Genomic DNA, 25,481 nt, shown 5'->3' with positions numbered 1-25,481 from the left:
GTCTTGATTTCTTGCAATGTTGACCAGCAGCTGGAGGTTTGAGCTCAATGTCTAAGCGAAAGGTGAGTAGATCCACAGCTGATATGCGCTTGAATGCAGGAATAGTCCATGATGATGTTACTTTCATCCTTGATCGTCGGCTTCTCCTATGTTTCTTGATGTCAAGAACAATCATGATTTGTTGCCTTGCAATCGACTGACATTAGTCCGTCACGTACGGTATGATGCATTATATAGTTCTAACCTCACTCCCAATTCTGCTAGCCTTCTATACCGTCTAAATCACAACAACGAGCTCCGGAGCCGACATTAAAGAGCAAGGACAGTTTGAAATCGCCAACGTGAGCGGATATTGTGGTTTTAACCCGTACATCCCGTGCCACAAAATTCAATGAATTTACTCGCATAACGTATCTAGTCATGACGTGTACTCATCATCCTCATCGCTGAAACCGTCAAAACCAAATGCAACAACGAAAACTAGTTCTGGAGCTACAAAGTCCAAGACGAGTGCTGCTGTCGCTGCCTCTACGGCAAGAGAAGATGATTATGAGGATGATTTCGAGGTAACGATATCAGGAATGCAAAAAAGAGCAACTGTTTACTATTGGATACCACTTTTTAGGCAGATGGACTAGATCCAGCACCTCCTAAAGACGCATATGAAGAGGATTTCGAAGGATATGATGACGATTTTGAGGGATTTGAAGAACCTGAAGTGCCTCGTGGCACAAAACCAGAACTGAAGAAACCTGGTCTTGTCACGGAATCGAGATCAATAGCACCAGCACCTGCATTTACAGAACCACCGATATCACCTATTTCTAAATCACATGCGCGAGATGATCATGGAGACGAGGAAGGAGAAGAGACTTTGTCACAACAGCAGCCAGGTGTCGTGCCAGCCAAGAGTCAGAAAGGACGGAATGAGGAGGTTCAATACGTGAAACAACAATCAGAGAAAGGCGAGGATTGAGTTTTGCTTGGTTTCGGTCCTTCAAGCTAAAAAAATGCAAACTTCCGACTTAATAGTTACCAAGGCCTCAATCATTGACAGTAACTGTATCGTGGTGGAACCGCCTTTACCGACGCAAGCCTTACGGAGAGCATTAATTCAACGAGCAAAAGTAATGTGAAACGTCAGGATGGCAAAGAAGAAAATTTCTCGATAGAGGCTTATAGTTTTTTTTCACTCTCGTCGTCAGGACTTAAAAAGCTATGTGGATTTGGATTTTGTATCATTTGATCTGTTCGATCTTGCACCTATGAATGAGTATGAGGTCTATATTCGTAACTATGGGTTGTTGAATGCCGCACAGGTACTTTGTTCATGCTGTAGGGACTACAATACTTTTTTTGTCGTCCCTCTACGACCGCAGCTCACACCTAAGTTATCCACCCAGGTCGGAACACAAACGAATCAAGACGGCGTCGAACAAGACGCCCAAACAGAAGATTGGCTAGTTGAAGATAAATGGTCACAAGCACCCTCATGGGAATTGCCAACAACATCTACTACTAACAATGGCTATGGAAACACGCCGAGAACATCTCGAGACAATCTGAATCAGGATTCGTCAAGGCTGCTCAAGCCAGCTATACCAAATCCGATACGTTTAGATCGATTCTTGCAGAAAGCTAGATCTGTAATGGAGGTTTTGTTGGATGAGAGTAATGGTGACGCTGGATTTGGGGTGTTTTCAGAGCCTAGTCGGTTGGGATGTAGTTCCGGATTTGCGGAGTTTGTGGATCCGAATCTGTTCGCTGGTAATGCTCTTCGCAGTATTCTGATTTACGCGAAAAAAGACGCTTTAACGGCGTATTGACATTCTTTCTGGTATTGATAGATCGTCGCATTCAGGTATTGTCTATACATGGCAGTGACAACCAAATCTTGTTGTCGGCATGGTCACTACCTAAAAAGTCTTCACACAAGTTGTTGATGGATCAAGGCGTTGTTTGTCTTTGGAGGGTGTCGAGTCCTCATGTTCCATACAAGTGAGTCAAAAACCAAGAGTGAGAGCAGGCTTTTTGCTGACCAGGCCTTTCTAACACATCATTCGTGGTAGGATTCTGACGTGTGAATCATATGTGACAACAGCATGCATCATGCCCTATAAACCTCATCTCATAATAGCAGGAACTCGTGATGGTGGTGTAATAGTATGGGATTTACATTCATCAGTTGACCAATCATCTGGTGTCTCAGGTGGTAATGTCATTGTAGTTGAAGGACAAGAAATTTCCATCATAGAGCCTTCGTATTCTACTTATGGCATACATCAGCCTGATCGAGCTCATATGGACGAGATTGTGTCTGTGATTCCACTTCAGAAGCGGGCCGAGAGTCTGCAGACTATGCAAGTGATGTCTATTGATGCTAGTGGACATGTGCAGTCATGGGTAAGCAGCATACCCAATTGATGCCATTCTTCCTTATCGACGGGCCGCCTTTTTTGTCTAACGTGATTCCATCGTCATTACAGGTTTTGATTGAACTTGAACAGCCCGCTACCGCTGCTTCAGAACACTTGGACTCTGGAATGCGATTTGGCAGTCGAGTCAAGTTGATTCAGAGTGCAGGATTCCAGATCCGGCCTCCCATCAAGTGAGAATCTGTCATCCAATTACATTTTTTTTGGCATTTTTGGCTTAATATTCCAACGCTTACTCCACTCATCAACAGAACCAATGACGCGTTAGACATGCATGTGAATGCAGTAGCGTTTTCGGATGATCGTGGAGGATTCTTGGTAGCACTACATACTGGCCACATTCTTAATGTATCCCGTCACGGTCAAGTACAAGCACCACGTCACTATCTGCCTATGAGCCATATGCCAGGGGACGCTGCCACATGCATATGCATACACCCATTCTTGCCACGTGTCTTTATAGTAGGATATGAATCAGGAATGATGGCTCTCTTCCACACTACCTTGCCTATAGCAGTCACAACTTGGCCAAGTAGTACTAACGTCAGTACCAGTATCAAGCACATACAGTGGTCAAGACATCGTCCTTCAGTGTTTTTTGCATTGGATGATCAAGGATGTGTGTCTGTATGGGATTTGAGTGAGTCTGATGTTGGGCCATGCTTCCAGTATGGAGGTGACTTTAAAAAGAAGAAGAAAGATCAGGATCAAGATGTTGTTGATGCGCTGACTGTATCTCATGAGAACAGTGTGTGTGTGCTTTATATGGTGTTTTGTGATGGACGCGTGGAAGGACATGCGCTTGATGAAGTTCTGGGAGAAAGTGGTGTTGACGAGCTTTCGAGGTTTGAAGTGTATGTAGATAGTTTATGACACGTGTTTTGGTAATTATAATAGTAATAATTCACACGTTAATTTAATGTCAATGTCTCGTCTTGCAACTGTTAGATTTGCGACGCGTCACTTTGCTTGCATTGAAACAAGAGAAACTACAAGTAAGAGAGAGTCAAGACTAGTACATCATTTTATTATTTCTATCCTAATTTAGCACATTCATCTTCTTACCTTCCAATCTAATTAGGGATGGCTGTCGAAGCAATCAAACCATCAACACCAACAGTGGTAGATGTCGAGATGAAGACTCCTGCTGAACTGTTGGCTGAAGCAAATACTCTCGTCGTAACAGGTCAGGAATACGCATATTTATATCTGATTTTATATATTACTCGTCGAGACACTGCGTTGGCCCAACATCAAAATTCGAGAAATGTAATGAATTGGCGTTACCTAACGACATCAAACACCGTAGACATCAAGAACAATATCGCATTATTGGAGCGCGCTGTATCTGAAATCGAAACACGATTCACTACTCGTGTATTGAGATCTACCCAAGCATTCCGGAAACGATTGAATGCTGAGGTTTTGAGTCAGGCATTGAATCAGCATTTAGCTAAAGGTTTGTTATAGGTTGAATCTTGATTTGAGTTGTGATTGACACTCTTTTATAATTTAGATTCACATACAAAGATTACATTGCATGCTGCCTTGGGTGTATGTTGAACAGTTAAATTATATTTGTGAAGCTGTAGTTTTTTGCTATTTTTATTCACAGTTTCTTTGTCCTGTTTTGGTATTCCATAGATGGGAGACGTCATGGAAGTAGACGAAGTCGTAAACGGGCATCATCCATCGTCGACAGCACCTACCACACCCGAAGTTGAAATCTATTTGGGAATGTTGGTTGTCTTGTTTATACATGATCAAAAGCATTACGTCAAGGTATCAGAAGAAGCATTCGGAGCTGTCTTTTTAGCTCTTAGGGTCATTGTGCCGTCGGTTTGCTTACAACATATTACAACTACAGGGTAAAGAACTGACAACCAAAATCATTGCTCAAATCCAATCATTAAATCGACGAACCATGGACCAAATCGCTGCTAGAATCTACTTTTATATGGCGCGATTCTATGAATTGACTGGTGATTTCGTATCCGTTAGACCGTGAGTAAAGGCAGAGTCACAAATCAAAGTTTACTGAGGTCGGTTGATGTACTTTTCTCATTTAGACTACTCTTGGCTGCTCATCGAACTGCCACTTTACGTCATGATCCAGACACGCAGGTAATGTATTCGATGCCTAGAGTTGAGGTGATTCTGGAGAATGACAAAAGCTTGCTTTTAGGCAACCGTCCTGAATCTGTTGCTTCGAAGCTATTTATCTGCCAATCTATATGATCAAGCAGACAAGTTGATTTCAAAAGCAGTCTTTCCCGAAACTGCTCCTAATAATCAACATGCTCGTTTCCTATACTATCAAGGTATGTATCTCATGCGCTGATTGGTCGTCCGAGCTCTAATTTTGGCCGCTTTTTGCTCTCTGCTTATCCATACACTCAAATTAGGTCGAATCAAGGCTATTCAGTTGGATTACACTGAAGCCAATAGATCACTACAACAAGCTATTCGCAAAGCTCCACAAACCAGTGCTGCTGCTGGATTTCAACAAGCTGTGAGTGAAGCAAGAGAAACGCACAAGCATCGTCATCATCTGGACGAGTTATTTACATCGGCGTGTGCTTAGGTCAACAAACTAGCTATTATTGTGCAATTATTGACTGGTGATATCCCAGAGAGATCCATCTTCCGTCAGCCAATGTTGCGTAAAGCATTGTTGCCCTATTTTGAAATCACTCAAGGTATGCATAAGGAATCTGAAATCTAGTGTTTTTTTTTGTATGGAATCCGCATACTCACACCCATTACTTTTGCCACCTACAGCTGTAAGATCTGGAAACGTGAATGGATTCCCCAAAGCTGTTGATGAACACAAGGCTACTTTCCTTGCTGACAGGACCTATACTCTTATCTTGCGGTAAGACTTCTGGTTGGACATGCCGTTTTGTCTTCCTGATCTCCGAAGCAGGTTTCAATACTCAGATTGCGATTCGTATCATCTTTTAGACTCCGTCATAATGTCATCAAGGCTGGATTACGTAGAATCAGTATCGCCTATTCTGCCATCTCTCTGCGAGACATTTGTGAGAAACTCAAGTTGGATTCTGAACAAGATGCTGAATATATCGTCGCCAAGGTAAAGATACAAGCGAAGATATTATCTTGTGGTTGAGGTTGGGCTTGCAACAAAACCACATAATCCAGGACTACCGATGTCTCACGCAACACATATCAATATTAGTCAATTCGTGATGGTGTGATTGATGCCACCATTGTTCATGAGAAGGGATACATGAAGTCCAAGGAGATTGTTGATCTGTATTCGACCAATGAGCCACAAAATCAATTTCATCAACGTATTACTTTCTGTTTGGATTTGCATAATGAGTCTGTCAAGGTATGAAACCACCTTCCAACTCGAAAATATTTACTTGGGTACTGTTTACTCAACTTTTGTGACTGATGTTTAACCAATGTCCCACTCTCCTTAGGCTTTGAGATTCCCTATGAATGCAGTCAACAAGGACTTGGCGTCTGTGAATGCAGCTAGAGAAGAAGAACGTAAATTGGCTAGAGAGATTGCAGATGGAGACTTTGATGAGGATGACGACATGGGATTTGAGTAGAGCGAAAATCCAATCGCGTCAGTGCCAAATATTGTTGTAAGAATTTTATGACAAACTGTAAGATTTGCCAATATGAAAACAAAGATAGTGCAAATTCGCGTTGTGTTGAAGGATGGAGAGGAAAAGGCCAGCAAACCGAATGGAGGGTCTGCAAAATATGAAGACTATGTGTATTCCTTGTATTTGAACTCAGCATCTCGATACTGTCGAGCACAATCTGTTTACAGGCAACAAAGAAATGCAGCTACAGCGTGGACTCTGTCAATACGAGACTATGTATTGATTCTGTCCGAATCATGGACATTGTCAGTGTTGAGCCGACTTGATTTCCGTTACAGCTAAATTCTGTTGAGCCCGTTCCTGAGTCCAAACATGGAGAATATGAGATATGGTTGGATGTATCGTCAAGACCTAGAACGAAACAAAAAACTATCGATTAGACGCAGACTACAGATCAAAGTAGCGACAGCTTGCTGCAACGAACCTGAGTAATCAATAAGATCCCAGTCCTGATAAGGGAATGTCCCACGGCAGTGCATTTCGGCCATGCTGGTGTAGCAATCATGGCATGGGTTTGACATATTTCGAATGCAGATCCTGGACAGCAGTGCAAGTCGCTTTCGTTGTATCCCATGGTGAAGAAGATTGCGACGATGGTGCCCAATATGATTGTTATTGAAAGATGCTATAATGGAGAGGTATTGTCAGGCGTGGGTTTGGTTTGGTGATGCTCGTTGAGAGAGCGTGTCGCCCAACAAGGGTAGATACAGTCACTATCGATCAATCTACAGAATCATTCACTTCTAACATAGATCAACTACTCGTATTTAACATACCGCAATAACAAACTCCACATGACGTTTCCCCAACGACTTGGTATTCAGCACCACAAACAAAATCAACGATGCTATTGACTGCAACGCAGCAGCCCATATAGTATCAAACGTCGAGTATCCAGATGCTGAATCAGCTCCATATGTAGCGGCAATCAATAATGCTGCAAAAGATTCCGTCACGGCCATGAATTTGACAATGGGAGATGTGGGGGTGTTGTAGTATAGGTGGTGGAGTCTTGAATACCATGTTTCGGGTTTTGTGGAGACTAGTGCGGAGCCTGTCATGGTGTGAGATTGCTGTGTTGATTGTTGATGGATGTGGGCGAAACTGTTTGAGGTTTGATTTAAATGTCTTTTGGTGGGAGAGCGATCAAAATAAGAAGAGGGAAGGAATGTGATAATCGCCTAGTAAATTAGTGTATTGAGATCTGAATTTGACCGGATCTCTCTGAAGAAAATAACTCCCGAGTGTTTGTTTGCTGCGAGCTCCTTTTTCGTGGTTTCTATCAAATCCTAGTCTGTGGTGAGTGATGATTATTGACACCGTTGGGGTGGTAAATCGCATAAAATATTTTGCTACTGCCAACATACCTCCTGTTATGTGAGTCTACGTAAAACGTTTTGTTTGCGTCCATTGCCTCGTGATTTTTTGCTGAATTGAAACTGATTATCTATAGGCTCTCTCACAGAAACGTGCATTTTGAATATTATAAGCTATAAGAATTTACCACTTACCACTACTACTACCACGTGTTATTTGTTTGAGACACGCCTGCCTCAGTTTGAGAACAATCTCCCTCCTTTTGGAACGAATCAGTATACTGAAGCCATGAAGTTGATTAAAACCAGACGTCCTTACAATAAGCAATTCGATTTTCGAGTTAGATTAAAGACTGAATGACTGCTAGATCTTCCTGAAAAGCTACGAACATTGAACGGACGCCTTCCTCGACGATTTTGACTCTCCTCTCTTTGAGATGTGACGACTTCATGTCATTATCAACTGTGACGAGAGGACCTGGCTTTCAGCCAAAATGAACAATAGGAGGCTGTCATCTCTTGGATTTGAACTGACATTCACTGTATTGAAAGCAACGCTTTGACATTTTTGAGGTTTGAGCGAAGCATCCCTCAAACGCATTTTGGAAAAGGACGGCTGACGGCCATTGGTCTTTCCTTCAATCTTTTGTGGAATCAAAGAGAAATGCAAGCCTCTTTTATTTCTCATTCAGCACGCATCACACCCATCTACCGAGTAGTTTGCACTTTGGAGGTTGGTGACGGTCACTAAAGTGCCCTGAAACCGGCCTAATAACACATAATCAATCATCCGAGGCACAACAGACAAGTTTGAGAGTTCTCTCGCCTTTTGTCTGCCTTATGGTAAGAAATTCTCAATGTGGTCCATTTTAGCATCAACGCTTCATAGCTGAACAAATCTTTTTCACGCGAATCTAGTCTGAAATGAGCTCTAAAGAAGTGAGAGCCGCTTGAGACATTTTCTTTGATACGGACTCTGACCCAGATCATTGGAGCTTGGAAGAATGTTGTGTGGACTTGTTGACTGAGGTTGACGCTGAGCTGGACAAGCAGACTCTATTCTATACTTGAAATAATTTGCTTGAAGGTGTCTCAGATGGCAAATCAAAAACCAGAGCTGCGGTGGCTAACTGTGTAGCTGTTAGAGATTGCAAGCCCCGAAGAACGATGGGGACAGAGCAACATACCGGAAAGCACCCCTGCACACCCCTAGACTTCTCTAGTAAAATCTGGCCCCCCCGAGAGCTTGGAGGTACATAGGCCGTGCGAGCGCGACTTGCACCAAGCTGGCATCTTGAGCCCCCGCGACTCGACGTATCTGTTACTGCCAACTGGCTTGATAGGACTTTCCTGGCTCAACACTGATCCTTCGTCACTCTCCATTGCCCTACCTATTCACCATCCTCATCAGACTTTGTTTCAGCCCTTCGGGCCTATGAACACTTGTAACGGTCTGCCCGCTACACCTCAGTATATAACTCCACCGGGAGTAACCAGCAATACACACAACATCCTCCAGCCCTTGCAGCTCAGCCCCCAATCCCATATACTGCTCGTCCAACAATGTACCATCATCAACAACAGCAACTTTATGGTGCATCAGCATCTGGTAGCAATCACACTCAACCCCTGGACGGAATTATGGGGACGGTGTCTTTCGATATAGAAAGCGGGTTTTTTGTACAGTAGACTTGAAACGTTCTTGCTTTCTTTTTTGTGAAGCCGTCTCAAATAGTTAAAGAACCTCCTTCATTGATTTAAAGAACAACACAGCTTTGACCTTATGTTTCACGCAACAAATTTCTCTTTATGTAGAACATGTGATGCGGTTTGAGCTTTCCATCATTCTTCAACTTCTTCATAACAACCAACCCGACCAACTCTCGTCATTAATTAAACTTTCTTGTTTCAGAGATCGAAATAAATACAAAAAGGGGATTTGAAATGGTGCTCCACATTTACTTATATTACATAGTGTAAAACTCTAACTTGAAGACTCTGATGTTACGTGACTATATTGAACCAACTGTTCCTCCAAGACCCTCTTTTCCTCTTGTAGCTGATTCAGTTTTGACAGCGTCAATCGAGCAAACTTTTCAAATCTGGCTTCGTTAGCAGCTTCTCTATTGACTTCTCGTTTGTGCGAGTTGGAGTCCACTCGTGTCTCTATACCGGATGCATCTTCGAAAGACATTGGCGATGCTGATGCATTTGATTCGTGACGGTGTCGACGGATTGGTGAGCTCGTGTTACTACTTGCTGAATCGTGGTTGTGGTGGTGTCGGTGATGATGATGCGACGAGGATTCGCTACTCGTCCATCCTATCATGTATCGCAGATATCCAGCTTCATGTATGTCCATAAAGCCATCGTATTGGGTTGCAGACTTGTTTGATGTTCCACTAGACACACTTCCAGTCTCATCAGGCACAATAAATTCAGCAGCACTTGACGATCGATTCGTGTTGAGTTTACTGACTGGTCGACGAGATGCTACTGCAGCAGCTTCAGCAATCACAGCTTGGAATGTTGCTTCGAGGAGTGGACTAGGAGGTCCATTGTTGGTATTCGACCTTCGATTTCTTGTGACGGCTCCTGATCGTCCTAAGGCTGATGAGACGCTCGACCTTGGACCAGCAGAGGCCTTGAGGAAGGGAATGTTCATGGATCCTGGTGATGCAGAGTTACTGGTATATTCGGAAGCAGGCCTCGTTGGTGATGGAAATAGCACTTCAGCAAAATCTGAATCGGCTTCGACAAGTTTCTTTAATACACCATCCAGAGTCTGTGTTTCTACTGCAAACGCAGTGTTGAGAGTTGGCCTCTCGTGTACTACGGAAGGTGTTGGGATTGTAGGTGTGGTGGCTAGCGTTGGTCCTGTCGTCAGCGAAAGAAATTTTTGTTCAGCATAAGACTCGTACGATGGCCGTCTTTTCCCTATCGTTGGTGATCCAGGGCCAGTACTAAACTCTGACGCTTGCCGTGATTGGCCCATCGATGCAGTCGACGCTCTGGCTGCTACTGACTGTCTGGCTGCACTAGACACTCGTGGCGGTGGTTGAGGAGTGGTATCAACCACAGGCGACTCGATTATGGATCCTGAGCGACGATTCGTGTCTACCGATTCCTTAGATACTATGGGGTTATCCACTAGAGACAGCTGCGAATTGGTTTTAACAAAATCCATAGATTCAGATTGCCGGCTTGTCATTGGCATATGACTGATCGATTTGGATTCAGTGAGACGTGAACCAACTGAAGCACGGATTGTCTCTGCTGGATTCCTTGAGCTAACAGAATCTCGAGTTGACTGATTCTCGGATCCAGACCATCCAGATTCCGTTCTCGACATTTGTGAACTCTGACTGTCAAAGGTGGCACTTCGTACAGCAGTCGATGCTATAGTAGCAAGACTGTCATGGCGATTTGGGTTGTAAGGATCGGAATATGGTGGTAGTTGGAGAGGAATAGACTTGACAGGTGAATTTGGACTCGTCTTGTTCAAACTTGAATTCGAGTCGACCTTGTTTCTGCTCGGGAAGAGCCGTAGTCCACTCCTAGTTGGCTTTTCTGCTACAACAACGACTTTTTCAGGCTTTTCATTCCATCCTTTTGGCGGTTCACTATTTAGCAATTCGGCTAATGACTGGTTGCGTGCCAACTCTTTCTTGTTCTTCTTTGGCAACAAATCGTCATCGTCGTCGTCGTCTTCATTCAATGCCGGTGACGATGAAGTAGCTGATCGGGCTTCAAAGCTCCTGGCAGATAATAAGGGCCTGGGTTTTGGTGATTTCAAGCTTTGCGGTATGGTGGTATTACTGGGTGACTTGGTGATTCCGTCTTTGGGCGATGTAGAATTTGGTGACTTGATGACTCCATCTTTAGACAGTGTCGCATTTGGTGATAAAGGTGAAGGTTTTGGAGCTGGTTTGCCAGAAAGTTCTGCCGGGTCTGAATTCTTTAAAAAGTCCCATAATGATTCTTGCTTTTTCTTTGGAGAAGCGTCAAAATCATCGGCTGGACTCGCGCTGTCTGATATGGGCTCTCGGGCTACAGTTGCTTCTTTTGGTATAAACCGTATTGGTGACTTTTTACGTTCCTAATGTGAATGTTGTCAGCGGTGGGAGCTTATATAGTCCACTCCAGAAATTCAACAACACCTCTATGCTCTTCATTTCGGCGGGCGTTAGCGATAATTTGGCCGTCTCGCCCGAGCTGAGCAAATCCTCAAATTTAGATGCCTTGTTATTTTCCTTCACCTAATTTGAAATGGTCGGGTCAGCATCCCTGTAAACGAGCAGCAAAATCTAGACTAGAAAAACTAACAGGTGGTAGGTCGTCGTCCAGATTTTTAGACGAGGTCTTTCTTGAAGTTAAATTTGTGAATGAGCCAATGTGAAAGTCTATACAAAACGGTGTGAGTGAAAAATCCCAAACCACCACCACCACCACCATACGGGCCACGGGCCATGTATATACCTTGGAGCCTGGCAATCCCTCTAGCTCCACTGGTAGTCCTTCGTGTTATTGACGTCCGTGGACTAATGTCTGGCGACAGCGGCGATGCAGGATTACTTGGAGCCATTGGCCGGCCATCCAACATAGCTTCAGCATATGATGCATCTATAGTCTCGGGCCGAGCACTCTTTGTCTGACTATCCGCCCTCGTATGTCCTCCAAAACTCTCGACCGAAAAGCTACTAGACATTGACCCAGCATCCTGCAAATGGTATCCAAACATTGGCGTGAATTCTGCACTACCATTCTTCTTGCGAGCTGCAGCATCCAAAGTATGAGCCATTCTAGCACCGATCGCTCGATTAAATCTCATCAATCCAGTATCGTCAGATGGTGAATTAGAGTTTTTTCTACGTAAAGCTCCAGTCAAGCTACCAGCGGATTTGACTAGCTCATCACCCTGCGTGAGACTTCCAAGACTGACCGAGTTGGCTAGTGCAGTATTCTTCAGGTTTTCGTATGAAAATTGCGAGTTTGATAATTCACTTGATACACTTGGCTGACGTGTTTCTGACAGTTGGCGTTCCCTTGTAGTATCCAGGTTCGTTAGCGACTGTGCCGTTCGGGCCACTAGACGCGCCATAGTGCTCAATTCAGCCTTCTTGTTGCGTAATTCTTGTCGAAGACTTGAAGCAAACCCTCGCCGTGATTGAACCACGACCCCCAACAATAAAACTCGGACTTCCCCGTTAGACGAATGTTGCCATGGCAAAACACCCGTTATTAACAAGTCTTGTATTCTAGTTACAATTTATTCGCAGGGTTTACAGCTTGTTTTTAATCTTGGTGTTGTATGGACGCAACAACGCGTACATCGCTTCTGTTTTATATAATCGTAGATTATGAGCCCGTGCAATCCTGCAGGGCTCTCCCAAGATGGTCTCAATCTCCAATGCTCTGCCTGCTTCAAAGTCAAGAAGCATACTTGGTTTGGATCCTGAGTTTCGTGATAGAAAGTCAATTAAGAGTGATTCACCAAAACTAACCGCAGCCATCTCAGTCTTTGCTTGCAGAGTTCAGAGTCAACTGCAACAGATGTCTTTTGACGAATAAATTAGCAAATCTCATCTGTTATTTTTACCTTCATTCCTCTCCGTTGACTTGAGAATAGCCTCTGCACTAGCCAATTGTTTCGGAAATGGCTTGCCGATAATTTGTGGTGCAGCAGTCATGATCTCTTCCATAACATCCTTCAAATGCGCTCGCACAATAGGATCCTTCGACATTTCGGCATTCGTCAACCCTCCAGTCAAGACAGCTGAAGCATTCATAGCTGCGTTCAGAGCCACCTAAACAAGTGGGATGGATTCAGTGTGTCGAAATTTGGGGTGAAATAGCCGTAGCCTGCAAGGTTTTACGAATTTCGGACCTTGTGCCATCGAACAAGAGCAATCTCTTCCCAAAATTCAGCGTCTCGTACACCGCCGGCGAGGAAGATTTCCACCAGCTTCTTTGTCATGGTTACTCCACGAGCATTTCGTTCTTCATCAGCATCTTCTGGGCGTACACCGCTATAGTTTCCAAGGCAGATTCTCGTCCATTTGTTGTGCTATAGGAGTTCAGCGGATTGAGCTTGAAAGCTGGAACTGAATTGACAGCTTACCTGAACTACCCCATTATCTTGAGCAGCAGATACGTATTCAACAGCACTTATAATCGGATTCTTTGGAAACGCTACGCGGTATGGTTGTTCTACTCCCACACCGTTCTGTAGCAACACGATAGCAGTCTTTGTGCTTACTTTCATAGCCGGAGCTATTATGTCCGCCATGTTTTCAAAGTCAGGCAGGGATTTGGTTGACACGAGCACAAAGTCAAAAGTTTTGGCATCTGCAGCTTCTTGTACCGATTTGTAGACACCAGTTGGTTTGAAGCTATATTCGCCATAGTAAGGAGATTTGATTGTAAAGCCTTGTCGTTTGACTATTTCATAGTTTGACCTAATAGAGTCAGAACGTCAAAAACCACGTAATATCGATTGGGCCAAACGTCTCGATGTTGGCAAACCTGCAGATGCAGCTGACTCGGGCCATGGGAGAGGCATGAAGTCTAGACCCATAGAGCGCACCAACAGCTCCGGCGCCAACTATTTACAGCGTAAACCGAGTGAGAAATCTCGCTCACAATTCCCAAAGTTTCACAAATGTCATCGTTGAACTAGAAACAAGTTCTACAGCAAAAATACAGTCTGTAGGCGCTAGCTAACTGCGTACCGACAAGAATCTCAGTGGTGGCCATCCTTTTATCGCCTCTTTACTTAGATCGACCGCCTGCGTTTATGTTTAGAAAATTATGAAAGGGGTGAGAAACGCAAACACGCAACTTTGAACCAATTGTTGTTAACAAATTCCTTTCAAAGCGTCCCAAAGCTACGGTGGACCGGGAGGAGTCCGCCGAATCACTTCTTTCGCTTACCCTCGCCCTGATTCATTCACACACTTTCGTGCAAAGTCGCAGTGGAGAGACTTAAAAATCCTATTAATATTTAATCGATTATAATGTCGACACCAGCGGCTCCAGGTATGTCATTCCTCCCCCCTCTCGGACCTCGCTTTGCATCATAAATCAAAAACTCCAATATTAACATTCTTGCTCGCAACAGTTCCTCGTCGACCAGCGTCTGCCAATGGTGGTTCTGGAAGCGCGCCGTCTAGTCGTCCTGCTTCAGGCTCTGGTTTACGTATAGGGCCGTACCTATTGGGAAAAACTTTGGGAGTCGGCAGTACCGGTACTTTATTTTCTTAGCTGCGATCCGACGTGTTGTAGGATATTGACTGTCGTGTTTCTTATCTAGGTCGCGTTAAGCTCGGAACCCATATTGAGACTGGTCAACGCGTGGCCATCAAGGTTTGATTCTTGATTTGGCTGTGCTTGGCAACAACAACAGTGACGATACTGAAACTCTTCTCAATATCGTTTAGATCATTTCTCGTGAATCCCTCTCTCAAAACCAATCGCCGGAAAAGAAGACTTCAAACAACATGAAGATTGAACGTGAAATCACAATTATGAAACTGATTCAGCATCCGAACGTTCTTCAGTTATTCGATGTCTATGAAAGCGAGAAGGAATTGTACGTACATGTTCGAGCTTGCGCCGGCTGCTTACGAAATGGACCCTTATCTCCGATTTGATTCGATAGGTTTTTGATTTTGGAACACGTCGAGGGTGGTGAATTGTTTGACTTTTTGGTCAAGAAGGGCAGACTTTCTGAGGGAGAAGCCCTCAAGTTTTTCCAGCAGATTGTGTTTGGAGTCGATTTCTGCCATAGACACTTAATTTGGTATGTGTTCTTCGAGTTTCTCGTGTAGGTGATTATCTCCCCTCATCCTACATTCTTTCTGCCTGTTAGTCATCGAGATCTCAAGCCAGAAGTAAGCCCATTCGCCAGAACACCGCGGACTCACAATGCATTCTTACATTCTTCACCTCTAGAACGTACTGCTCGATAAAGATCTCAATGTAAAAATTGCAGACTTTGGTATGGCCAGTTTGCAAGTAACTGGAAAGATGCTGGAGACCAGTTGCGGGTCTCCACACTACGCAAGTCCCGAAGTCATCAAGGGTATCAAGTACGATGGACAAACTTCTGATATTTGGAGTTGTGGTGTGATACTGTACGCCCTCTTGACTGGAAACTTGCCGTTCGATGATGAGAATATACGTAGATTGCTGAGCAAGGTATGTGGAATCATGGGGTTGAATGATTTAGTCAGAAATGTATTGAACATTCTTTGAATAGGTCAAATCTGGAATGTATGACTCCTGTCGCAGCAACAGTTTTTAGTTCAATCCCTAAAGGAAGACTTTCTAATTCCTATATAGGTACATCATTCCCGAGTTTGTGAGCGTCGAAGCCAAGGACCTGATCAAGAAAATGTTGGTGGTTGATCCAACTCAACGTATAACCGTAAGTGCCATGTGGACGATATATGCATTTTTTGCCATCCTTTCAAATCATGCTCAACTGGCTTTCAAAACTTCATAGATGAGGGGCATTATGGAGCACCCATGGTTTAAGTCCCAGACCTTCAAGCCTGTTGACCAAATGTATTTGAAAGGTGCTCTTGATAACAAGGAGGTAAACAAAAATTGTACATTGGTACTCTTACTGGTACTCTTACTGATTTGTGCTCGATTTATCACATCAGGCCTTCTCCAAGATCATGGAAGGCCAACCACTAGATTCAGAAATCATTGCATCCCTTGGTCTTCTGGGATGGGGCAATGAAGCTGAACTAAATGAGGCGCTGAAGAAACCAGAGTATGGTCCTGAAAACCCTGTCATCACTGTTTTTTGTCGTATTCTCACAACCAATTCTCCGATCAGAGCCAACATTGAAAAGGTCTTTTACTTTCTCCTCTGCAATCGAAAACTGGAAACCATGGAAAACTTTGACGTCCGAAAACTTCAGGAATGGGATATTGAAGGTGGACCAAGACGACGTGCAGATTCATTCTCTTCTTTATACGGGGATCGCAGCGGCTCCAAATCAGAGCTTACAAACATGGGTAAATCCATGGATGAACTGCGACAGAAATTGGACGAATCTCGCAAGTCGAGAGAAGAATTGAATCGACCGTCTGCTCCTACTACTCCTACAAGTTCTAGTGGTGATATGTTGCCGCCTTCGAGAGATTCTAGTGCCGAGGGGATGGATGTTGCTAATAAGCGCATGTCGATGCCTTCAGCACCTGTTGTGGCCGCTGCGCCTACGAGTCCAGTCAAGAGTGCTAGACCTGTTAGTGAGATTTCTCCAAAGGCCAAGTAAGTTTTTGTGTGTTATGTGTTGCGTTCCGCAGCAAAAGAAGCTTATCAGCGACATCTCATAGGATTGTTTCAAATCATCATGCAAGTGTCAAGGTCAACAGTCCATTGTCTGCATCCATTACAAGTGCTGATCCAACGTAAGCAGATTCGAAAAGCTTGGTTTGGTTTTTTTACTTGCCGCTAACCAACTTGTTCCTCACAAACAGTTCCTACATGCAATCAGCCAGCCTCCCAGCATACAGCATGATAAACGAAAGTGCTGGATCAAGTCTCAGCAACGTTTCTCCCATCAACACCAACATGAATGATTACCGAACACCAAGTTCAGGAGGTGCCAAGAGCCTCACCATTTCAATTCCAAGTGCTGGTGATCGTTCATCTACCGCCAGTGTATCGTCAGCTCATTCAGGAAAGAGTCCTGATGTTTCAGATGTTCCTGGAACACCTAAATTCCATCGCAAGAGAGGTATGTGAGATGTGACACGCTATTTTTGCCATTTGTGTTATTTTGTGGAAAAAAGCGCACTCACATATGATTTTCTAATGCTCGATAGTCACCGAAGTCTCCTCGCCAGTCATTACATCCACAACACCCAAACGAAGCTGGTTTGCCAACTTGTTCAATTTCAAACCAGAGACCTTTACATTCGTCAGTCGCAAAAACTACGAGGATACCGTCAACAATATCATGGAGCGTCTCACAGTATGTAACTTGTGCATGTCGTCCAGCAGTCGACGTATTCAACAAGATCGTCGAGCTGATATTTGGTTGCATATTTCGTAGACCTTGGACGTCAAATACCAACGCCGGAAGGAAGGTGGTTTCAAATGCAAATACGAACGGGGAGTTTCATCTGACACACCATCACCTACCGAGTCTAACGAATCAGAAGAGATCAAGCCCGATAAGATGGGATCAACTACCAAGTTCCGCATAGATATTATTGGTGAAGATGAAGATCCAAATGGTATTAAGGTCGTGTTTGTTCAACAACAAGGTAATGAGGGAGTTGTGTGTAATCTAAACGGTGGTGATGCATTCCTGACCCCTTTTTTGCCAATAGGATCCTTCACACTGTTTTCATCTCTATGTGACAAGTTCAGAGAAACCTGGACTGTTTGAGCAAGCTACCTGATACCGAAATGTTGGAACATTGTCATGTGTAGAACACCGGCTAGTACTGTAACGGAAAATTTTTCAAGAGTCATAATCATACAAACTCAAGTCTATATAATTACCCAGAAAATATACCTCATTAAATCAGTTGAAAAGTTTGAAAAATAGTCTTTGAAAATTCCAATTTGCAAGTTGGTTGTGTTTTCAACGAAGTCTTGCGCTCGGCGCAACAGACCATATATCAAGATGCCAGTACTACGCAGAGCGAACGCTTATAAGTGCCCTTGCACTTCTCTGTCCAGAAATTCGATGCACGCCAAACAGTTCCATCCCTGGAAAGTGGGAAAGATATCACGACGGCAGCAAACGCAAGAAAAATCAAAAGTTCAAACTCGGAGAGAAAAAGAATAGTTGAATAGGTTAGATTACATTGATAGATGGTAACTTACATTGCAGTACTAGCCTGAGGTCTCACGTAAATCAAGTAATCCGGGAGTTCTAGTTACTGCTCCACTTCACCTAGAAATGGCCGCAATCAAAGCTGCAGCTAGTCCAACGTCCCCTACAACAAGTAAGGAGACATGGCATTTGGATATTCGCTCTATTTGGTGTCAACATTCGCCTTGTGACATTGAACGATTGCGCCAATGTGTTGAACATGAAGATTTCAGGAGGACTTTTCAAACCAACTTTCCCACCATTTTCTAGTTGCACATTTGGTTGCTGGTGTTGCTGCTGCAATAGGAGCTGTAAGCCAATGTGGGGTTTCATGCGCATATGGTTCGGAAGCTAACTCCTAGAGTGATCAAATAGGGCGACAAGATCACCTTTCAGGCAGAGGTCGATTATGCTGTCCAACTAGGTTTGATCAGCAACTTTTCACTAGGTAGTGCTCGAGATGAGACAAATGAGCATTACAATCACAACTGACGCTTGTTTTTATAGTATCACCGCCACTATATTCGTACACGCTATGCACATACTTCAACAGCACTACTCTTGGTGGCAGTGGGAATGGAAAGGGTAGCGGGTGTCTATACGCAAATGCATGTAAAGTGTCGCAATGTCAGGCCTCCATTCCAGAAGTGCCTCCGAATCTCAAGTGGTCAATCCAATACATGTGGAAGGATTGCTTGGCTGCTGGTCTGGCACCACTGTGTACGGATGAAGCACCAGTCTACGCTTCTGTAATGTACGTTGTGGTTAAATGCTGTTTTTTGCAATGCTAGGCATCAACAAGTAACTGAACGTACCCAATCTTTTTGTACTCGCTAGATATGTCAGCCCATCACCATCACCCAGTCCATCACCATCACCAAATCCCAGTGCACCTCCATCCGCTTTACCAAGTCCAACATCAGATCCATTCCAAAGTGGTGGTAATGCTATTACAAGTGCAATAAGTACAGCTTCACCCGGAACTCAATCAGCAGCAGGCGGCGGGATGTCTACTGGACTTGTGGCCGGCATAGTGCTAGGGGCAATCATAGTAGCAGGAATATTAGGATCAGTCTTCTTCCTAGTATACATACGTCGAAAACCAGCAAGTGATTCACCAGGACGCCGTAAAGTCGATGATGATGGGAAAAGATGGTTAGATGATAATAATCTGCGCAATCAATCCTATAAAAATCCCCCTGGATTTTTAGACGACCACCAGTACGTGCAACAACAAGGACAAGACGATAATGAAGAGTATTATGACGAGTCTTCCGACATGTATAATAATAATGCAGGATATATGCCGCCACATATGGCATACACACGACCAGGACCGCCTGGAATGGTTGCCGGAATGTACCCACCAGCAGTTCCAATGATGCAATATGGAGCACCACCGACATCGCAACAAATGGCCGGATACAGCCAACAGCAACAGCCAGTAATGTATCAACCGCCAGCTCAATGGGCATACACCAGCGCGCCAGGAGCAGGACAAGCCATGCCCGCTGAAGTCCATGAACTCGTGCCAACCACATATGCAAATCAGCCCGGCATGTACGCTACCCAGCCAACCACATATCAACAGCAACCCGCAACATCATATCAACCCGCATATCCGATACAAGCATATACAACACAACCAGTCGCAGAAGCTATACCTGCAGTGTCTAGAGCTGCAACGCTACGAGGGGCCGGAACCATCGCAGCAGCAGGATCATCATCAGCTCTCGAGTATCAGAATATAGGCGGTAGCAGTAGTGGCAGTGCTGTTGCGGGTGGATCATCTAGCGCAGCTGGTGCTTCAAATTCGTTAGGTCGTCTCCCGCCTCATTACTCGGCAGTCGCTCATCTCTCTCCATACTCTGATAATGCTACGGCACTTGCCATGTTGCAGGCTGCCAAGGAAACTAAAAATTGATAATTTGATGGTTGTGTGGTTTTTTGTATAGTTTTGGTTATTAGGACGGCTGAAAGAAGGTGGTAAATTGAATAAAGGATCTCTCATTTTTGAATCTTTTGTGGTTTGATTGACGTGAAAAACCTTCCAAGCAAACGATCGGAGACAGATTTTTTCACGATTTTACGTCCAATGTGATAGACATGGTTTAAGGAAGGGTAGACCTGTGATAGTATAGGACTAAGGCTGCTACTAGTCAGTTTGACCTTACATCAATATATTCAATCTGCTCGAGCTGTGGTACTGTTGACCTCAACTTCATTGCAGGCGTCGGGTGCCTGATCGGACGCTCGCCTAGCTTCAATGCTTGGATTAGGTATAATAAGTCTGGTATTGCAGAATGCTGAGTCCCTGGAAAAGGTAGAAATTACGAGAGTTGCATATGGACTTTTGATCAGGTTTCCACTATGTACACACAATGCATGCTATGCAAATCTTGTGCTAAAGCTCTCAACGGAAATGATCGACTGCCTCAATTGGGCCGAAATTTTTCAAAAGTTGGCAAGCCCGCCGCGAGTATTGTTAGCAGTTCTTTGCCATATTGCGTCCGAAACATTTTCATTTCTCAGTGTCGAAATTACGCACGCTAGGAGCGACATTGCCAATTTCTCCATGAGCCTAGATAAGGACCACAGACTCCGCAAACTCTCCCTCAAACACGCATCATGCAAAGTCAGTTCACCTTAAAACTTGATTCAGTTGTTGCAGAATCAGTACTAGGTAAAAAGCCTCACAAAGATGTAACATATGAAAGCAGGAATATTCTTGAGAGCTCGTCAAGAATGTCAAATTCACGACCACGTTTAGACAGCATGCAGTGAAGGACGGGGTGATGGTGTCTAGACGAATCGATAGAATATACAAGAAAATTGTTGCATTTCACGAATAGTTTTGGGCAATATATCAAGTTTCTTCACTGTGTGTGTTTTGTTGCATCAGTATAACAACATCATTACGTGTTTATTCAAGAATTTTTGGATTTATACATACACTTACAATCCTTATACTCCGCTGTCAGGCAATCAGACATCGTCCTCAACAAAGTCATTCTTTGCTACAATCGGCTCCGGTGCTGGAGGAGGTAAAGGACGATACCGTTCACCATAGTAGTATACGAAAGGCATAAACAACGATGCGACGACAGTCGTCGCTGCCACAATCGTGTAGGTATAACCGTCTCCAACCGAAGATTGTAACTGAGCAGCAAATAACGGCGTAACAACACCAAAGGACATTCTCACAAGTGTTGAGCCCGACATGGCCTGTTGCAATGCCAATTTTTGTCAATTGGCTGATGAGCGTTGAGGTGAACTACATGCAGTCTGTCAAATCACTTACAGATGCAGCCTTCCAATACATGGCATCTACAGCATAAGATGATGCGGCTGTAGATATTATAAAGACTCCACAAGAAGCGAGAAAGGCTCCAAATAACGGAGCCCACCATGGATAGTTATACTCGCACAACCAGCTAATAGGATTGGACTTCAATGGTTGTTTAAATCCGTGTGAACCAGCACATTCTTACCCAAATAACATATATCCAACTGGAATCAGTACAGCTCCTGGAATCATAGCAACTAATCTATATGAATACAAACACCATCAATCCCATTCAAAACATGAGTGTACTTTCATGTCATAACGACTAACCTCATTTCAGGCGTCCCTTTGCCTCCGTTCCTTGCGACAAGCCGCCTTCTGATTATATCAGCTAGACGGCCACTATTGACAGGAATGGCGATTAGTTAGAAACTCCAAGAGTCTGCGGTGCCATTGAGATACTTACCCTCCAACAGCACCCACAATACTTCCAAGTGCGGAAGCTACCAGCGCATATCCAATTTGACTCTCTGAAAATCCATATTGAACAGCTAACACACCCGAATGGTACGTTATAATCACACAAAAGTCTTGTTGTATCGTCTTTGTCAGACACTTACCATAAGTACGTGGAAACAGAACTATGGAATTTCAACAGTATAGGTGTGAGGATTCAATGAAAACCAAGAGAAAGGGGTTTCATGAAAGACTCACCTGAAAACAAATAATACCATCCAAATGCCAAACCCGCATATAGAGCGTTTACAAGAACCGGAATGCATCTCAGAACGACTAGGCCATCAAGTGGGCGATATTTAGGTAATTTGCCAGTGACTGGATCACGTCGTGGCGAAAAAGTTTCAGAGCAAAAGAGGAATGTAAAGACAAAGGCAACTAGACCAATGATGGCCATAAAGTAGAATATCGATCTGATTGGAGGAACATACGTAAGATGAGAAAGTAAATGAGAAAAGATAACAAATGTGTTCTGCTCCATAGCACTTTACCTCCATCCGAAAGCTTGAGCCAGGGCACCACCCATTAACGGTGCTATCGCGGGGCCAAGTAGAGGCCCCAACATCATCAATCCCATAGCCGTTCCTCTGTATTGCACCTCATACAAATCACCAATGGTACCTCCTCCCACAGCACTGATAGCTGAAGATGAAGCACCCTGCAGTATCCGCATAATCATCAGAGTGGCAATGTTTGGCGAAACAGCACAGCAAACGCTGAATATACAAAAGAATAGGCAACTGTAAACATAGATGGGTCTGCGTCCAATTCTTTCCGATAATGGGCCAAGGAAAATGGGAGCAAGGCCGAAAGCTGCAATGTAAGTGCTCACTAGAAAGTAATTTAAAGGAAGGTCAACCATTGGCCAGAAAAAAAGGCAGAATTGTCTAGGTAGGCACCTGACGAATTAATTGTATTCTCGTCTGTTGATAATTGGTTTTGTACTAGGATGCAAAGACAGTGTTAGAATGGATCTGTTGACAACGACATGTCGGCGGCTTTGTAGCTCACTTGTCACGATGGCTGGTAAAAACATTCTAAATAGGAAAAAGCAAACATGGTCAATTACAAGGTATGAAACAACGCGTATATGTCAAAGACATACGTTGATCCCTAAGTAAGCAGAAACGTAAGCTGAATCTGTCTTCAAAAATCCAGTAAGAGGAGGTGAATTGGCTGCTGAGCCGCCCCCACGAAATCACAGATCAAGACAATGAAGGTTTTATTACCCACCAAAGGAGTCAGGAAGCCATTGACACATAATATAAACATCATCAACGTCTTTTTCCATACTGGCCAAACTCTGGCATCTATGAGAACTTGAGGTTTTTGAAACGGAAGCAGTTCCGTTCGGTCCTTGACGTCAACCATATCGACTGCTACTGGTTTTGAAGTGATTGTTTATGTGATTCTCCTTGGTACTATCCGGTTGGATCCAGTAACTCACTTGATGGGATCTCCTATATGTTTTGTGCTTTCCAGAGAGAAGAGAGTATCTTAGCTACGTCACGTTTCCTGGGAGAAGAGTTTACGAGAAGTCCAAAAGCTAGCTAGACGTGTACTTTAAGGCAATAGTCATTATATTTTTAATACACAAAATTGACCTGTTTGCTCATCGTGAGATCATTGTTTGCCCAAAAGGCTCAAAAACAAGCGTCAATCACATTGGAGACCAATTTCAACGAGGTTCCAGCTCTTGCATACGTATTGTATATATGAAGCAACGTCATGAGATCTCGTAGCTTGAATCTACGAACTTTGGTGCTGGCGATGGGCTCCATGTCAGGTTTGCGTCAACGTTGACAGTTCATAAAGTGCAGAAGGAAACAGTCCTGTAGGCTCCGATAGAATGTCTCGGCGCATTTGAAAATACTCAGAAAAAATGCTTAATCTACTACAAAGTTCGGACTAGGTTCACAAAAACCAGGCTTTTCGACGCTGAGCTCTAGTGAGTTGGACGCAATTTGACGTGATTTATCATCAAAAAGAATATTTGAATACGTAAACTGGGAGACCACAAATATACAGTCATGTGAAAGTCTAAATCTGAAGACTCACGCCTGCAACTAGAAACCCCACAATCTCACACACACATATGATGAGTACTCCTTTTCGAGAGGCATGTATTTCAAACGCTTCGTAAGCGATTCATACATATTTTGAGCTCGTATTTCACTGATTTTAATGCTCTGCTTTCAATCAGATTCGCTCTTTACAATGAAGCTGACAATCTGCAATGAGGTTGGCGGGGAATTTTGTGGATGCAGTTGCTGCTTCACATACACAATAAAGATTGAAAATTTCTCTTCATTATAGATGTCATGTCGGTCTGTCGAAAAGATAATACTAACAAACCAAACACACACAGTACTAGTGCACCAGTGGTATTTATCTCAGCTCAAAAGACATGGTAAAGCAAGTGAAACCTCATTAAGGACTGTCCTGATCCCCTGTTGTGTCGTTTAAGCAGCGACCGCTTAAAGAATTAGACTAATAAGCACTTCGTTTCAGATTGGGAACTTGTCACTCAATCCCATCCTGGAATCGCGTCAAGCGACACAGACGGTTAATTCAAACCCCATTTTTCCATTACCTGATTCAGGCCGCCCTCTTGTTCCCTCATGTCAAAATGTTGCTCGTAGATAGATAGATAGATGGTGCAATTACATAATAGTAAGATTCTTGTCAGTGCCGATATATAAAAAGCTACTAACAATTCTGGTTCGTATCTCCTAGCTCGTATCTCCTACTATCCATTCTAATTGTGCGCATAATACTTAAGCATGTCCTGTAGTAAACGAGTGCTGTAACACGTTGATCACAATCACGCGTTCTTGTGGTCATTGACATCACGAAGATGCAATTCTGTGATAGCATTTACACGAGACTCCGCCTGTTGAAAATCCCTTCCGAACTCAATCAGTGCCTATATTAGAAAGCCCAACGTCGTCAACTCATCAACCCGACAGCCGTTACTCTGCCTCAATTACCACACCTGCATAGACCCCCACTCAATAATCTTTCGCTCCACCCACAAAAGTGTAACGGGCTTGACCAAGTAATCGTACAATGCCATTCAGATCTCTGTTGCAATCGAATGAACGATATGGCAATTTGTTTAATGAGCTTAAGGAAGATGTGAATTGCGCCCACAATATTGAGAAACTGCTAGATCTAGTTCCATTTAGTGTTCTTGTACCAGCTTCAAAAATGTCAACCACACGGGTGTTTCGGTTGAAGGATTTCCCCCTTGTCTCGATGCGCAGACGACAGTTGAATAAAGCTGGAAGACGCGTCATTTTCACGTATAAATAGTACTTGTTACGCTTTCTAGACCTTTTTCATCTTTTGGATTATTGGAGACAACTAAGCGCCGACCAACAGTTCGGAGATCAGCACATAGCTGTTTCATTGACAAAAACCTATCATTCTACGTTTGA

The 25,481-nt window shown here is 43.8% G+C and overlaps 3 protein-coding genes across 3 annotated transcripts; 2 read left to right on the top strand and 1 right to left on the bottom strand.

Annotated features, from left to right (window-relative positions):
• Positions 1 to 47: 47 nt before the first annotated feature.
• Positions 48 to 6,019, top strand: SmJEL517_g00465 (uncharacterized protein; the record flags this gene model as incomplete). The annotated part of the gene is made up of 23 exons (XM_031166394.1): positions 48 to 62; positions 265 to 341; positions 419 to 566; positions 626 to 911; positions 1,033 to 1,127; positions 1,206 to 1,319; positions 1,404 to 1,767; positions 1,848 to 1,998; positions 2,070 to 2,403; positions 2,487 to 2,608; positions 2,687 to 3,183; positions 3,517 to 3,894; positions 3,952 to 3,989; positions 4,080 to 4,217; positions 4,303 to 4,439; positions 4,505 to 4,559; positions 4,621 to 4,756; positions 4,841 to 4,947; positions 5,020 to 5,134; positions 5,217 to 5,310; positions 5,400 to 5,529; positions 5,635 to 5,790; positions 5,885 to 6,019. 23 exons carry the CDS (start codon positions 48 to 50, stop codon positions 6,017 to 6,019), a joined length of 3,822 nt encoding a protein of 1,273 aa, XP_031027320.1.
• Positions 6,020 to 9,379: 3,360 nt separating this feature from the next.
• On the bottom strand, positions 9,380 to 14,151 carry PAN5B (2-dehydropantoate 2-reductase; the record flags this gene model as incomplete). Its single annotated transcript, XM_031166393.1, has 10 exons — positions 9,380 to 11,494; positions 11,556 to 11,654; positions 11,722 to 11,798; positions 11,833 to 12,653; positions 12,727 to 12,919; positions 12,995 to 13,202; positions 13,283 to 13,462; positions 13,517 to 13,853; positions 13,921 to 13,999; positions 14,127 to 14,151. The coding sequence occupies 10 exons, from the start codon at positions 14,149 to 14,151 to the stop codon at positions 9,380 to 9,382; spliced, it is 4,134 nt and encodes a 1,377-aa protein (XP_031027321.1).
• A 260-nt stretch (positions 14,152 to 14,411) lies between these two features.
• On the top strand, positions 14,412 to 17,807 carry SmJEL517_g00463 (uncharacterized protein; the record flags this gene model as incomplete). The annotated part of the gene is made up of 17 exons (XM_031166392.1): positions 14,412 to 14,433; positions 14,516 to 14,641; positions 14,708 to 14,760; positions 14,835 to 14,986; positions 15,056 to 15,196; positions 15,266 to 15,287; positions 15,349 to 15,594; positions 15,656 to 15,669; positions 15,739 to 15,823; positions 15,902 to 15,994; positions 16,065 to 16,177; positions 16,244 to 16,681; positions 16,747 to 16,821; positions 16,891 to 17,150; positions 17,239 to 17,387; positions 17,469 to 17,682; positions 17,749 to 17,807. 17 exons carry the CDS (start codon positions 14,412 to 14,414, stop codon positions 17,805 to 17,807), a joined length of 2,262 nt encoding a protein of 753 aa, XP_031027318.1.
• Between the last annotated feature and the right edge of the window lie 7,674 nt (positions 17,808 to 25,481).

This window comes from Synchytrium microbalum (genome assembly GCF_006535985.1).
Source record: "Synchytrium microbalum strain JEL517 chromosome Unknown SmJEL517_scf0002, whole genome shotgun sequence".
NCBI classification, from domain to species: Eukaryota; Fungi; Chytridiomycota; class Chytridiomycetes; order Synchytriales; family Synchytriaceae; genus Synchytrium; species Synchytrium microbalum.
Note: the sequence above shows the minus strand (reverse complement) of the source record. Positions and strands in the feature narration are given on the sequence as shown.